This window comes from Falco naumanni, chromosome 4 (genome assembly GCF_017639655.2).
Source record: "Falco naumanni isolate bFalNau1 chromosome 4, bFalNau1.pat, whole genome shotgun sequence".
Classification (NCBI taxonomy): domain Eukaryota; kingdom Metazoa; phylum Chordata; class Aves; order Falconiformes; family Falconidae; genus Falco; species Falco naumanni.
The window spans coordinates 34,716,475-34,730,867 of NC_054057.1; the positions used below are offsets into that span (position 1 = coordinate 34,716,475).

At 37.3% G+C, this 14,393-nt stretch overlaps 1 protein-coding gene across 1 annotated transcript in view; it reads left to right on the forward strand.

Moving 5' to 3' along the window:
- Nucleotides 1–195: 195 nt before the first annotated feature.
- The window catches only part of COL28A1 (collagen type XXVIII alpha 1 chain), a 73,400-nt gene continuing 59,202 nt past the window's right edge, over nucleotides 196–14,393 (forward strand). Inside the window, exons 1-11 of the mRNA XM_040592968.1 lie at nucleotides 196–1,827; nucleotides 2,890–3,107; nucleotides 3,214–4,818; nucleotides 5,729–5,882; nucleotides 6,402–6,961; nucleotides 7,631–7,651; nucleotides 8,293–8,349; nucleotides 9,596–9,649; nucleotides 10,174–10,215; nucleotides 10,935–10,961; nucleotides 12,053–12,097. Coding sequence (XP_040448902.1) covers nucleotides 5,765–5,882; nucleotides 6,402–6,961; nucleotides 7,631–7,651; nucleotides 8,293–8,349; nucleotides 9,596–9,649; nucleotides 10,174–10,215; nucleotides 10,935–10,961; nucleotides 12,053–12,097 — 924 coding nt within the window. The 5' untranslated portion in view covers nucleotides 196–1,827; nucleotides 2,890–3,107; nucleotides 3,214–4,818; nucleotides 5,729–5,764. The remainder of the gene's footprint in view (nucleotides 1,828–2,889; nucleotides 3,108–3,213; nucleotides 4,819–5,728; nucleotides 5,883–6,401; nucleotides 6,962–7,630; nucleotides 7,652–8,292; nucleotides 8,350–9,595; nucleotides 9,650–10,173; nucleotides 10,216–10,934; nucleotides 10,962–12,052; nucleotides 12,098–14,393) is intronic.

A 14,393-nucleotide genomic window follows, 5' to 3' on the forward strand; every position in this document is an offset into this window, starting at 1 on the left:
CTCTTCCATACAACCTGTCATGGTTTGACCCCAGCTAGCAACTAAGCACCACAGAGCTACTTACTCACTCCCCCTGCCAGCAGGATGGGGGGAAGTGAATTAGAAGGGTAAAAGTGAGAAAACTTGTGGGTTGAGATAAGAACAGCTTAATAAAGGAAATATAATAATAATAGTGATGAAAAGGAAAATAACAGAGAGAAATAAAACCCAAGAAAGGCATTTGATGCAAATGAAAACAGTTGCTCACCATCACCACCAACCAAGCAATACCAAGCACCCCCAAGCAGCAGCCCCCTGGCCAACCTTGTCCCCAGCTTTATATGCTGAGCATGACATCATATGGTATAGGATATCCCTTTGGTCAGCTGGGGGCTGTCCCCCCTCTAAACCCTTGTGCACCCCTAGCGTGCTTGCAGGTGGGGTGGGGTGAGGAGCAGAGAAGCCCCTGGCTCTGTGTGAGCACTGCTCAGTGATAACTAAAACATCCCTGAATTATCAACACTATCTTCAGCACAAATCAAAGCCAGCCTCATACTAGCCACGATAAAGAACACTAACCCAGCCAAAACCAGCACACAATCACATTCACATTATTGCCATCTTTGATAAGAGCTAAGACCTCACTGAGTTCCTTAGTATGTGTTGTCTCACCCTTTAAATAAGTTAAATTTACATACGCTGTCGTGCTAGCAGGGCACAGCACACATTAATAGATTATGAGTGTTTGCAAAGGTGTGATTTCTAGCAGAGTATATTTTTAAAATGGGATCTACCCTTGGAGAAGCAGGAAGTGGGTACTTCAGGTAAGTGTTTGGTCTAGCAACAGAGGAGACCTTGCTCCCAGTCTAGGTGAAGGGTGCTTCTAAACTGAATGAAGGCAGTGGCTTTTTTATGCCCACTGGTCAGAGATGCGCTATTCTTTTTCCCCCTGTTCTTTCCCTGTCACTAAAATTTTAATGAAGTGAGCAGGAAATGTACTGTGCTTACTTAAAAGCTCTTAGCATATTCCATTGCTGTTACTTAAACACCAAATGAAAAGCAAAGCAGGTGCAGTTTCTGTACAGTTTTCTACAAGGGTACTGAAAAAAGACAGGAAAGTGTGATTATCTACACCATTTTGTAATGGTAATGGTTTGTGAAACACCACTTGTTTCAGTGTGTGTGGCCATGGAGATCAAACACTGCAGTAACTGTCTGATTTAGGGGAAACCCTATCCTATAAGATATTCAACTAACATCACTTAGGGTCTGTAACTGTACCAAAAATAAAAAATGAGGAATTGATTAGTGAAGTTTGAATATCTAATACTTTTTCCTTGTATTTTTTTATACTACAGAATTCGAAGGAAATCTGAATTTTACAGTGTTACTTTCCTCAGTGGATTGCTTCTTTCCCTCCCTGCTCATAAATGTTTTGACTTCCTTCAAGAAGAATATAACATTTGTATCCAGATTTATGAAATGTGCCTTCCAGTACAGCAAGTAATTTGATAAGCAATGAAACTAATTCATGTTTTCTTTGGGTCCTACATCCCCTACATTCCCAGCCATACTACAGTAGCCTCAGATTTCTTAATATTTCTGCTTATTGTAATGCATCCACGTGCATTGCAGTCCTCTTTTGCAGTATTTTTGCTCCCTTCCCATATTACTTGTTCCTCGTTTTCATTCCCCTTCCCTGTCCTCACTGCTCCCACCACCCCCTACCAACCACCCATGTCTTTTCATCTGTTCTGGTTAGGGTGTCAGGTTTGCAGCCTTGGGCTCTGATTGCCAAGTTCATGAGTTCATCTGGATGGAGCAGCCGGTGTGTGTAAGGTAACTCAGGTAAGGGCTGAGCTGCTCTGCCTTGTGTGTGTCAGGGGGTGGGGGTGGTTGTAGGGTTAAATGCAGAAGAATGGCAAGGAGATGGGCGATAGAGGTCAGTACAGCTGTAACCCAGATTCCTTATAATGAAGCCCTCTGTGCTTTGTTAAGGCAGTAGCGGTCGTTATTCTGTATTTTAATGTATAGTTACTTATGTTGTCCTTGTTTAAGTCTTCCCAAACATGTTAATGTATCAGGCACTCTCCCATAGCTAGCCATGCTCTTTTCCTGTGATCACTTGCAAGGATGCTTAGGTAATTATAACACTTAATGCTTATGTGCAAACTCACATAAAGCTTCTAAAACTCCCACCCACTGTTCTACACCATGGAACATCGCACGATGGTGCCAGGAATCTCCCCACTTACTGCTTACTTTGCTTGGGAAACTACTGGGGAACCTCTGCTGGGACATCAAGGTATTAAATGCCTTCTGACCATCTTTGTGTGTATTGCGCTTGTGTATCTGACCCTGCCTGAGTCCGGATTGGCATCACTGCTGACAGAGGCCAGTCTGGTTCCATCACCCAGTGGTAAATGCCACCAAATGCTGCATTCACTACACAGCTCCTGTTTCTTGTTAAAAGTGCACAAACTTAGCATCCCTTGTATAAATCCAGGATAAAATAGACAAAGAACTCAAAGGCTGACTGCATGAAATTCGCTTAGGTTAGAACAGAAGCCCTCAGGATTCTACAGGAGGGAAAAAAAGTTCTTCCCCCCTTGTGTCTGCCATAGGGAAAATATCCCCCATTAATTTTAACAGATTCATTTTTATATGGACGTAGTAGATAGGCTGCTGCAGGTGTAGTTCAGTGGATTTATAATCGCAGAAGGCTGGTGTTTGCTACTTGTGTACTTATGGAAGCCCTTCTTGTTGCCTTAGGCTTATGGAATCACTAAATGGTTTTAGTATTTTCCATTTTGCATTTTTAATTTATCATATGAAACAACATTGATGTTAATCTTTAGATTTATAATTATTATTTATTCTTTCTGTTTCTCTGTTTTCCCCATAATACAGTCTGGTTCATAGCAAATCATCAGCCTTGGCAATGAAGTTTCTTGGTCAGGAGACTGGGAACTCTCCGAGAGCAAGTATTTGCAGTCTACCATGTTGTGCTCTAACAGCTCTTTCACAGCATGCCCTTTGGAAAGCTATGCTTGATGCAGAATAAACAGATGTGCTTTAGCATTCATCTTTCTTCAAGAAAGACATATCAATGGCAATTGATAAGCACGGTATTCACTCTTATTTCTACTAAATAACTTGATTAAATCTGCAATATCAAAATTAAAGTTTAGAAAATCTGTGTTCTTTCTTTGCCTTTTTCTTTTCATCTTTCAGATGCACTCTTCCTACAAAATTAAAAAAGCAGAAATTACTTACAGAGGATGCAAAGCTTCAACTTTTGTGGTTTTTTGTTAAGACAATTTCTAAGATTTGCCCGCTACTTGCCATGCTGGAAGTGTCTTCTGGGTAGTAAGAGGTATTCATTTCACAGGGAAGCTTCCACCAGGTGCTGGAACAAAAAAAAGGCACACACAGTCTTTGGGTTTATCAACATTAAAAAGCAATGAATAGGTAACATTACTGTCCTGTAAAATTAGATACTGAATCTATTTTTGGTGTATATATTTAGGAGTAATGTCCCAGATATAAGCTACCAGGGTCACTTCAAGTCTAGAAAATCTGTCTTGAGAAAAATTAAAGGGTATGACTTACATGACATTTAGGTAGATTTTTTGTAAAGCCTAATCAGTACAGTTGGGTCATTGATAGGCAAATGTTTATGCATTTTCGATCCTGCATTTTTGACAAAGCTTGAACCTCTGCCAAAAAAATCTGCTTTGGTCAAAACCATCTTTTTACAATGTGTTTTGAAATGCCCAAATTACTCATATTTTTTTTTTATATATATAACTGAAACATTTCAGTGCTTAATCACATGAAAGTCCAGGGACCCGATTCATCCCAGTGATGAAGCGTAAGTCCTCCCTTCTGCAGCACCAAGTGAAGGAGGAGCTCTCCATTCTGTCCCACCACCAAGGGACTGAGGGGTGCCTGCCTGTTAGGCAATGCCTGCCCAGAGGCTGGGCACTGACCTTTTGCTGGCCATCTGCACAAAACTCCCTTGAGGCATGCCATGATTCCTTGAGACTTACAATCCCAATACTTCCTCTCACCTGGATTTTTTACTTGACACTGCAACAATACAATTTTACTCTGAAGCCTGCCATTAGATAGAGCAAATACAATTTACACGCAGCATAGTGAGAGCTACCTAACCAGCCCCCTTTTAGATACCCTCTCTGTGTCTGACCCCTCAGAGGATGTAAAGAGCAGACAGAATTTCTGAGGAAAACAGCTCAGGAAGAATTGTTTGAGGTTTTTTTAAGTTGTCTTTTATTATTGTAATTGCTAATGCAGTTACTACCTTTGAGACAGGCTCAAGGTCCTGGCAGACACAAACCATTGGGTCAGAATTCGGTTCCAGCCTACAACTGGTAATGTACTAATTTCACATCTCTCATCTAACCAGTGCTGCAATGTTAACATGGACAAGCTGAAGAGGTGTGGCTGGCAAAGTGATGGGTGGAAAGGCAGGTTGTCTAGAAGTGAGTTTTGTAATGTAAAAGGTCAGTTATTTAAAATGGGAAAGCGCTGCTCCCAGACTGACACTGTCCCTTTAATAAAATGGCTCGGTCTCCCACTCAGCCCTGGCTAAGTGCCTGACTGTCTTCATTTAAACTTTGGCCAACTGAACAGCCCAATAATGGACCATAAAGGATCTAGATGCAAGGTAGAGCCATTCACAAGTGGATAGACTATTTATTTACAGATTGATTTATTTTTGTAAACAAAATGTATTTTCCTCTGTGACCTACTGGACATGTTTTCTATGCCGACAGCTTATCCAATCCACAGTTTGCTTTTTGAATGCCTTTGAAGGTAAGACATAGTTCCTTTTGATTTTTAGAGGACTGCACTTATGGTTTCTGTATATGTAACTGATGGACTTGAAAAGAGGGTTTAGGAAAGATATTTAAATTTAATATATTGACTTTTTTATTAATGGTATTTAAAATTTAATTATGGCAAATTACAGGCATTTTTTGTAAATCAGATTTAATGGAGTTCAGTTTTCTTTAGAAATATGTTGAATCACTGAATTAAATGTTGTAATGTTAATTTTATTAGTGTATATTGTCATTGTAATAGAATATTGTCTTTATGGAATATTTTCTTTATAGAAGATATTACATACATTCTGTTACAGCCATGCAACATTAATATTACATTCGTGTATTTAATTTCTTTACTAAGCCATTGTTTCTTAGAAGAATAAGTTGTTCATACTGATGCTGTAGACCTAGGTAATGTATCTGCATCTGAAAAAAACCAGATCTTTGTTCATTCCTAACAATTAGGAATTTCTAGAAACAAACTGTATTCAATTTATATAATATTTCTGCTAATTTAATGTAGTTAGTTTAATAGCAAAGTATGTTAATAACAACATGCATTAGTAACAATTTCTTTTTATCCTTCTTTGTTAGATGTTCAAATGAAAGCTAAAGGTAGCACTAGCTATTTTCAAGAAAGGATCGGGAGCACTGTGTTTGTTCTGCCCATACTTCTTCTCTGATAAAACAGGCTCTAATATGCATGTGAGCTACAGCTGGGATTGTACTGGCTGCTATGCTTAAATCACTTACCCAGTGACTTTTTACAATTGTTTTTTACATGTTGTCTCTAGAACTGTGCTGTGCACAAATGTGTATTCTGTATGTAAAGTATCTGTATTTATTTCCTTGTTCTATTAATGAAGTATTCACAGGTGGTTTTTTACTTTTAACAGGAAGGAAAAGTCATCTAATTTGGGATCAAAGTCACTATGTGGGAAAAACATTTTTTCTTTTGTTTTTTAATTCTGGCTGTGACAACAAACCAGACATATGAGCAAAACAGAAAGAAAGGAAAGAATTCTTATTCTTTTGTGCAAAAAGATGAAGGTAAAATAATTTTCTTAAAATTTCTGATTGACCATGTATGTGTCTGCATATTTTGGGATAAGTAGCTAGTGATTGACCACTTATGTATGCATTTAAAATGTGATTTATTTTGATTATTAGGCCTGGAAAATACTGTGCTAACATTTACTTAGTCACGTACTCCAATTTGATCTATGATTTTCATTGTCACTCATATATCTTTTAAGATAAATGCTAAGCCTAATTTTTAGTTTGAAATTGCATGTGGAAATGCCAGAACAGTCCCATCAAGATGCTAATTTGGAAGTTTTTGTTTGTAGATGTATTTAATAATGCTGGTATGAATTGAAGTAACTTAGATTCAATTACCTCAGTAGAATTTCTTGGCATTTACAGTGAAATTTATCCTTAAACTCTTACTGGAAAGAGGAATCCTTGGGGAAATGATTTGAGGATTGGGATTATTGCAGAGAATTATCTGAAAACTCTTGTGCAGGTGTGCCCATCATTCATAAATGTAACTTTCTTGTTCCATTACAGGTGATACGTGTCTTGTTGATATAGTCTTTATCTTGGACAGTTCAGAAAGTGCCAAAAATCAGCTGTTTGATTTACAGAAGAATTTTGTTCAAAATTTAACTGACAGTATTTTCCAGATGAAGCCCGTTAAGTCTCAGAAGTATAATGTCAAACTAGCAAGTATGCAGTTCAGCAGCACAGTCAGCATTGATAATCCCTTTACAGCCTGGAAAAATGTGCAGCATTTTAAAGAGAAAATCAAGTCTCTTGGCTTTATTGGCCATGGCACCTACTCCTACTATGCAATTTCCAATGCCACTCAGCTCTTTAAAACTGAAGGTCGTAAGCGAAGTACAAAAGTAGCTTTTTTGATGACTGATGGTGTGGATCATCCAAACAGCCCTGATGTCCAGGCTATAGCCACAGCAGCTAGGAGTCTTGGAATACATTTTTTTACCATTGGCCTTTCTAAGAAAAAGGTCCAAGAAGACAAATTGCGTATGATATCTGGTGATTCATCCTCTAAACATGTTTTATGCCTGGATGATGAGAACCTGATAGTTGATGTAGCATTGGAACTGGTAAGTAATGCTGATATTAATCTTGCCACAGCATCTCTCCATGGCAGATTTCATTTGACTTTGACAGGTAAGTTCTTAAGACAGTATGAAGGTTTTGGTGATGCATGTGTCTGCTACATCAGGAGTCAGGACAGAGGGCGAGCTGCCTCCTCCCAGCTGCTCTGCAAGGAGTTGTGCACCTATACAATAACAGCTCAGCTGCACTGATCACTGGTGGAGGGACAGGGTATTTCTCCATACACAGAGTGTGTCTCTGAGCATATGATAATACTTTAGAGGGTAACTTGTTCTCGTGCATAAGGCTGATAAACTCACTGAGTCCTTCCCCTATATCTTATGTTAGCAGGGCCTTTCATTAGGAAGTCTTTTCATATTCCCCGTGTTAGCATTGTTCCTTAATATTATCTGTTTAGCTGTCCCATTAAATCTTATTTGTTTTCTGATCATTATGGGTCACATGAAGTAATCCCCTGTTCCTACTGGGGAACCCTTTCTCATGCGAGTAGTTCCACAGATTGGTTCTTACCGCTGTGAGGAAGGGATGAAGGCTGAAGGTATTCACAGTCTTTACCATTCACCTTTGAAATTCTGTAAACCAGAGAGGAAAAATGGTTAAATTAGTACTCTGTTAAATTAAATCTATAAGTAATATTTTTCTTTTCTTTTCAGGAAGCCTTGCTTCAGAAGCAGGTAGGTTTTTTGACTTTTGTGTGTTTTGATTACTCTTACTCATAATAGATCACCTGATGTCTGCTGCTTCTTTAATGCAATGATACTCCAGGATTAATCAACCTTCCTTCCCAGAGTAAAGTTTCTGACCATGGTCACTTTTGTTTTAACCTTCATCCATTTCTTTGATTCCTTCTCCTGAGAAATCTACAACTTCTGATCATTAGTGACTAGTATCAACAGTCAGACATGAAGAACTCTTCTTACCAGAGTGGAATAGGACTAGTGCAACACATGCAAGTTCATTTGTAGTCTCATTAGAAAATAGCAATGTCAAAATGGTTGAAAAATTATGTAGGGTTTCACAGTACTATATACTGTGTATGTGCTACCTTAAACATTTGTAGTTAGAATAGTAACAGATTTCTTTGTTTTTGTTAGAAAGAAATCAAGCAACTGATTTTGATTGGGCTATACAGAAGTGTGATGTTGATTATATAAGAAATATATATATATATATATATTAGAAGATTATTTATTTCCTGTTACTGCACTTCTATGTTCGCTAGTCGGTGGCTGGGCAAAACCAGAGTTTTTGCTTTAAAAATTTGGAATAATACGTTTGGAAAATGTTCTCCCTAATGTTTCTATTAACCTTGTAGTGTGTGCGGAAGAACTGTGGATGTGAAAAGGGAGTAAAAGGAGACAAAGGTGATTCTGTAAGTATGCATTCATTTGAAAAGCCTCCAGAATTTGAATTTTAATCATAGAGATCAACGTTTCACAGTATTTTCATTGATTACTCTGTCTGTAAAAAGCAAGACATTAGCTGTGTATGTACTGCAAAAAGAAGTGATGTATCATAGCATTTCACTGTGAAAGGCCACTGTTATAAGAGCTCAGGAAAAAAAAAAAATCTGTCCATAATCACATACTATCTTGGAAATATATTTATAGTATTGGGTAATAAAGCACTGTATATAAATAGGTATGTGATTTTGAAGCCCAAATCAAAATATTATTCTTGAATCCTACAACATGAAAGGAAAAGTCCATTAGACAAAGGATTACTTCCACCAGCAGCTTCTATTTGTGTAAGGGATAAAGGTTCAGAAGATTGAGGGTGATGGCATGTATGAGGAAAGGTCCAAAACTCTGCTTCCAACACTCTCTCGTGGCACTTCAACACATAACTTTCTTGGCTCTGGTAAAGAGACTAAGTGGGAGTTTAGATAGTGTGTATCTCTCTGATCCCTTTTGTATCTTTAATAGCTCCCCCAGAGACAACCAAGGTACGTACAGAGGTTTTTGCCTGTCTCCCTAGATGGTAAGCAACTGGTCAACCATATGTGTAGCTGGTTATGACAGCAGGACCTATCATCCAATCCCTTGTCTGTAGATAATGTGCACCTGGAACTAAAACACCTGTTTCCAATTTAAAACTGGAGATCTGAAAATTTGAAGTTATTTTATCCAAAATTATTAGATGCAACCGATTATATATTTTTTTTTTATATGTACACCAAGCTTTAGTCCCCACCTTCATGATCCTTCAAACAGGAATAATGGTGTAATAGTTGTTTATTTTGGGACTGCTGAATATTGGCACTAAGCTGTTCTGTGAACAGGGTTTTTTTAAGCAGATAAGATCAGATTTCCCTCTGAAAAATGGGGAGGAGGAATTGTGTATGTTTTCTGTGACACCTTCCTGGTTAGATTTTCAAACACACTCTAGAAAATGTATTTATCACTGAATATTGATTTTAAAAAATCACAGATACCTTATAATACCAGAATTTTTTTAGCTAAGTGAAAGTAGTGTCACACATACCATATCTGAATCACCGTGGGTTTCTACCTAAGCTTGTTCCAGAATGACTTTGTCCTGCCCCCAAGATACAGTCTTAAAGAAAGTGGAGAATTTTATCCTCACAATGGTAATAACATTTTCCTGCTTTGTTTCAGGGCAGTGCTGGTAACAGAGGAGAAAAAGGTGAGCCAGGACCAAAAGGAAACAAGGTAAAGTGAATTTAAAAATATAAAGCAAATTTATGTCTAGTTTTATTCAAACCATATAAGTTAATATAGCAAAGGAAAAGTATGTTAAAGACATGATTTAAAAGATTGACCTTTGCTATGAGAAGTTTATAGTTAGCTGCTTTAGAAGTGAGAGAGAAAAATTTGAAACTAAACTGCTACCAAGTCAACACTGCTTATCATTCCAGTTTTTCTCTGACAGCAGAGGTGTCTGAAGCTAGCTGAAGGCTCTCTAAGCTCCACAGAGCATTCTAACAGTACACAAATCTCTTGAGCAGAGCGGCTTGTTCTGGTGACTAAGATTTCAGTCATCTAATAAACAGTAGTTGAGTTTTCTATGTTAAAGTTCAGGAATCTTGTGTCCTTAATTCAGGGAGGAAGAAGTGTGGATGTTGATAAATAGGAAAAGCAACCTCTGCTCCTTGAACAGTGTTCTTGGTTTTAGTGTAGTAGTGGTAATTAGAAGAGCAATACATATTTCAGTTGTATTCCTTTGCTTCCAATAGGGTGATGCTCAAAAAGGAGATCGTGGAGAAAAAGGTGGAGAGGTATGTCACTACTACAGTGCTCACTCATACCTGGTCTTTTCAGATTATCTTCAAGATCCTGATTCACAATTTATTCACAGTTTAGTTCCACTGAACTGAAAATGTATTTTCCATTTTTCACACACCTGTTTTATTCAGTTACTTACAACACCTAAACTAACTTCTGGTTTAGAGAAGCATTTATACTGAAAGAAACAGTCTAACCATATACTTAAGTATAGAGACAGGCTGCTACTGACAAAAGGAACTTCTGAAATTATGTGATTTTGTATTGACTTGCATTAGACTCATCCCAAAGATAGAATTGGAAATGTCATCACTAAAAACATCTAGATAGCTCTCTGGTGGCTTCTGACATTTGATGTTTCTTAGCTTGAATTCTTGCTGATTCACAGGCAGAAAGATTAACAGTACTCCATGCATAAGATTAATTCACCTTAAAAGTCCCATTTAAATGGTAGCATATATCTGCTAAGAGGCTGGTAAACTGAGTGACATATTTACAGCTAATGTTATGAGCAAAAAATACACATCTAAATTTGCAGGAATGTTAAATGATTCCAGAGAGATATTTTATTGTTGTGAATAGTTAAACTTCTGAAAGATAATTCTTTACTGTGGGTTTTTTTTCCTACTTAAGTAGCAGTATGCTATGCCTTTGCTTTCTTTTTTATGATATCCACACACACACCCTTTTTTTTTTTTTAATTTTCCACTAGGGACCTCCTGGGTACAAGGGAGACAAGGTAAGATTTTTATAGAATAGAAGTAGTCTGAAAATGGATAGTCACTTGCTGATGGTATATGTGAAAGAATAGAAAGAACAGCCAGTCTTGTCTTCTTGTCATGAGAGCTCCTAATGCAGTTCATAGAAATAAATTCGTCAGTTATGTAAATGCTTGCAGAGTGGCTTGTTGAAATAAAAAACCACAAACAAACAAACAAAAACTCCAGAAAATGTAATCTAAATATAAAAAGAAAAATGTCAAGACCACACATAAAGCTTCTTTAGAAAGTTGAGGGTTGAATAAGAGGTTAAGTGAAATTGTTTACTACAAATACAAATAGATGTGGCAATTAGCTTTTAAAAAACTTACCAAAGGGAAGTTTACTTTTAAACTAATTATAACTTGCAAGGGATAATGCTTGATTAAAAAAAAAAAAATCTCAAGACAGGCTCTCCAAGAAGCTAAAAAAATTATACTCTTCAATGACTTACAGGAATCTAGAGCTGAAATTTACATTGCAAACTGGACTGTCATAAGCAGAACAGAAACAGAGATAAACCCATTTTGAGTTTGATTAGTTTGGACCTCCCCATTGTTAATAAAAACAATGCCACGCTGAATCTTGTATTAATTAGAAAAATGCTTCAGTCAATTTGTTGGAAACATTATATGGAAATGGGAAATGTAGACTCATATGTCTGTTGATATGTTAAATCATTGGTGGAACACATTCGTAATTCTCTTTCTTCATTCCATTTGTACAATCTCACAACTGTTATTCAGGAAAATTTCAGACATCACAGTAATGAAACCAGAATGTAGAAAGGATCTCTGGAGGCCGTGCAGTGAGGTAGAAAAATACAGCAAAACTTACTAGATATTATATTATCGTCTTACTATGTAGGTTGGAAATTTTGTAGACATTCCCAGAGAGAAGTATCTGTCTTGAGTAGACCATATCTTCTACAGATCATATCTAATGATACCACTCTCAGGTCATCAGAATCTACTAAACCTTTTGTGCTACTAAACTGCTTGCATAGTCTTTAATGCATGTGGTGTAATCAAAACATCTTGTTTAGCTCTTAACCTTTTCATTTCTTATGAAGGGTGAACGAGGAGAATGTGGATCCCCAGGCATAAAAGGGGAAAGAGTAAGTGTAATTCTTATTTGAACTGTTTCATGTTGATGAAGATACTAGAAAATCATGTGACACATTCATAAACATAACTTGTAAAGAATATTGTAAATTTGGATCATCTTATAATTCCCTGGTAGTAGAGATACGTTCATAATAGAAATACGATTAGTAGGAAATGAACCCGCAGTTCACCATATTATTTTTTTCCATTTTGCAGAAGAAATGTGGTCGCTTACCTAAAACAAAAGCTGTCCTGACCAATGCCAAGCCCTGCTTACAAAGGACTGTGAGCGCGTTACAGAGTTCACCAGATATTTTTTTCCTTAAAATGTTTATCTTAATTCAAGTATATAAAGTTATGTTACAATAGAAGCGGGTTCTTACACAACCTGAACATCTTTCAGGTCACCAGCCCATCTGTGCTGATACACATTCACACTTCTGCCTGGTCCTCCTTTCCTTTTAACCTGAAGTGCAGAAGTAATACAAGTGAATGTAGATTTTTTTTCCTGGTTTTCCTACTACAGACTTATGAAGTTAGTAGGTGCTACCAACTAGATTGTAATTTATCATTCTATTAAAGCATGTTTCTTCAGTTTTAACATCCATATTATGCTTACCTTTGTAAAAGACCAACTTGAAAAGTTTGTGGTTCCTAGAACCTGTTATTTGATGGTGGGTTTCAGGTAGGAATTAGGAAATATTCAAAGCAGCAGTATTTTTCATAAAGAAAAAAGGGCATTATACTATAATAAGAATCTAAAGGCTGAGAATATCCTGCGAGATGTGGGGGTTCAAAATGAGACTCACTGAGCAAGTGAGTCAGAAAAGGCTGGAATATCTATGAAAAGGAGAAAGAGCTGCATCTCTCAGAGAAATAGAGAAAGATCATAACATTTTTATCCAGGCAATATGTGAGAAATAGCATGAGGTTATGTGAAATATCTACTAAGATAAAAGGAAGCTGTTGAGGAGCTGGCAAAGAACATAATCAAAGCAGCCAAGAAATCTGGATGTAGAAAACACATGCCAGGGCTGCTGGAAATTTTCTCGTTTCATTTCTCTTGAGGACAGTGATGAAAAAAAAAGTTTGGCATCTGCAGAGAATCCAAGTTATAATGGATTCTGGAATTCAAGAATTTAGCAAAAAAATGAAAATTACAGTCACTTCTGCAATTCTCAGCTTCACATTTATAAATGCAGAAGATAGAACAAAATGATTTTTTTTTAAAGTAGTCCATGCTGAACAAAATCATCAGAAACAGAATGTAATGGCCAGATATATGAGAAGTAAATTCGGTATTCTAAGGTGGATCTTTAACTGCAGTGATGGATATTAGTGTTGTCTGATTTGAAAATGTTGCATTTTCCTCCTGCCACTTTACAGTCTCACTAATAAGACTGAGTCCAGCAGAGGTTTTGGTGCTCTGAATCTGAGTTTTTTTCAAAAGCTGTTCAGGCTTGAAATTCAGACCGTTTGTGCTCAGCTTTGAAATCAAAACTGATTCCAGTCACATGTGTGTATTCTACCAAAAGTAGCTATCATTGCATCTGCATATTGTTGTTTGTGCCATCCATTGCTTATTTAGTTTTTTAAGTGGGCTAGAACTGAGTGGGGTTATCGTTTTTGCTGGTGGTTGATGTGAGAAGTGGGGGTTCAAAATGAGACTCACTGAGCAAGTGAGTCAGGAAAGGCTGAAATATCTATGAAAAGGAGAAAGAGCTTCATCTCTCAGAGGAATAGAGAAACTTGCCTTGGAGCAAATGCCAGGGAGTAGAGAACTGTTTAAAAATCCCAATCTGAATCTGTAGGGGAAGACAGTTGCTGGGGTGTGGCTCTGTCGGTATCGCTGCTGTCTCTATTGATCAAGGCTGTTAGAAGTTCAAAATGTGACATGCCTTGAAAAACGCAACGGTCTGCTGGTGCCTCTGTGTGTGGAGGTGTTGCTAATTAAAAGAGAAGAGAAAGAAAAGACCAGTAAATTATTTGCTGAAAGCGCTTCTGCTTTAGAAATAAATTATAACTTGAGTATTGAGTCAACTGGAAGTGAAATCCCATAGAATATGCATTCTGGTGACTGAAGAAAAAATAGTGCAGCAGAAAGATTTGTGAGCAATCTGCAGGGGCAGTAATTGGGAAGAACCCATTCAATGGATAAATGACAGCTAATGGAGTAGAGGAATACGGCATTTTACTTTTATTTGGATGCATTTTTTTAATGGGTTTTGCAAACTATTAATGTGATTCTGCCATGCTACTGATCAGCAGTTTGAGTTAGTGAGACAAAGTTACTTGAAGTTTCTCTGG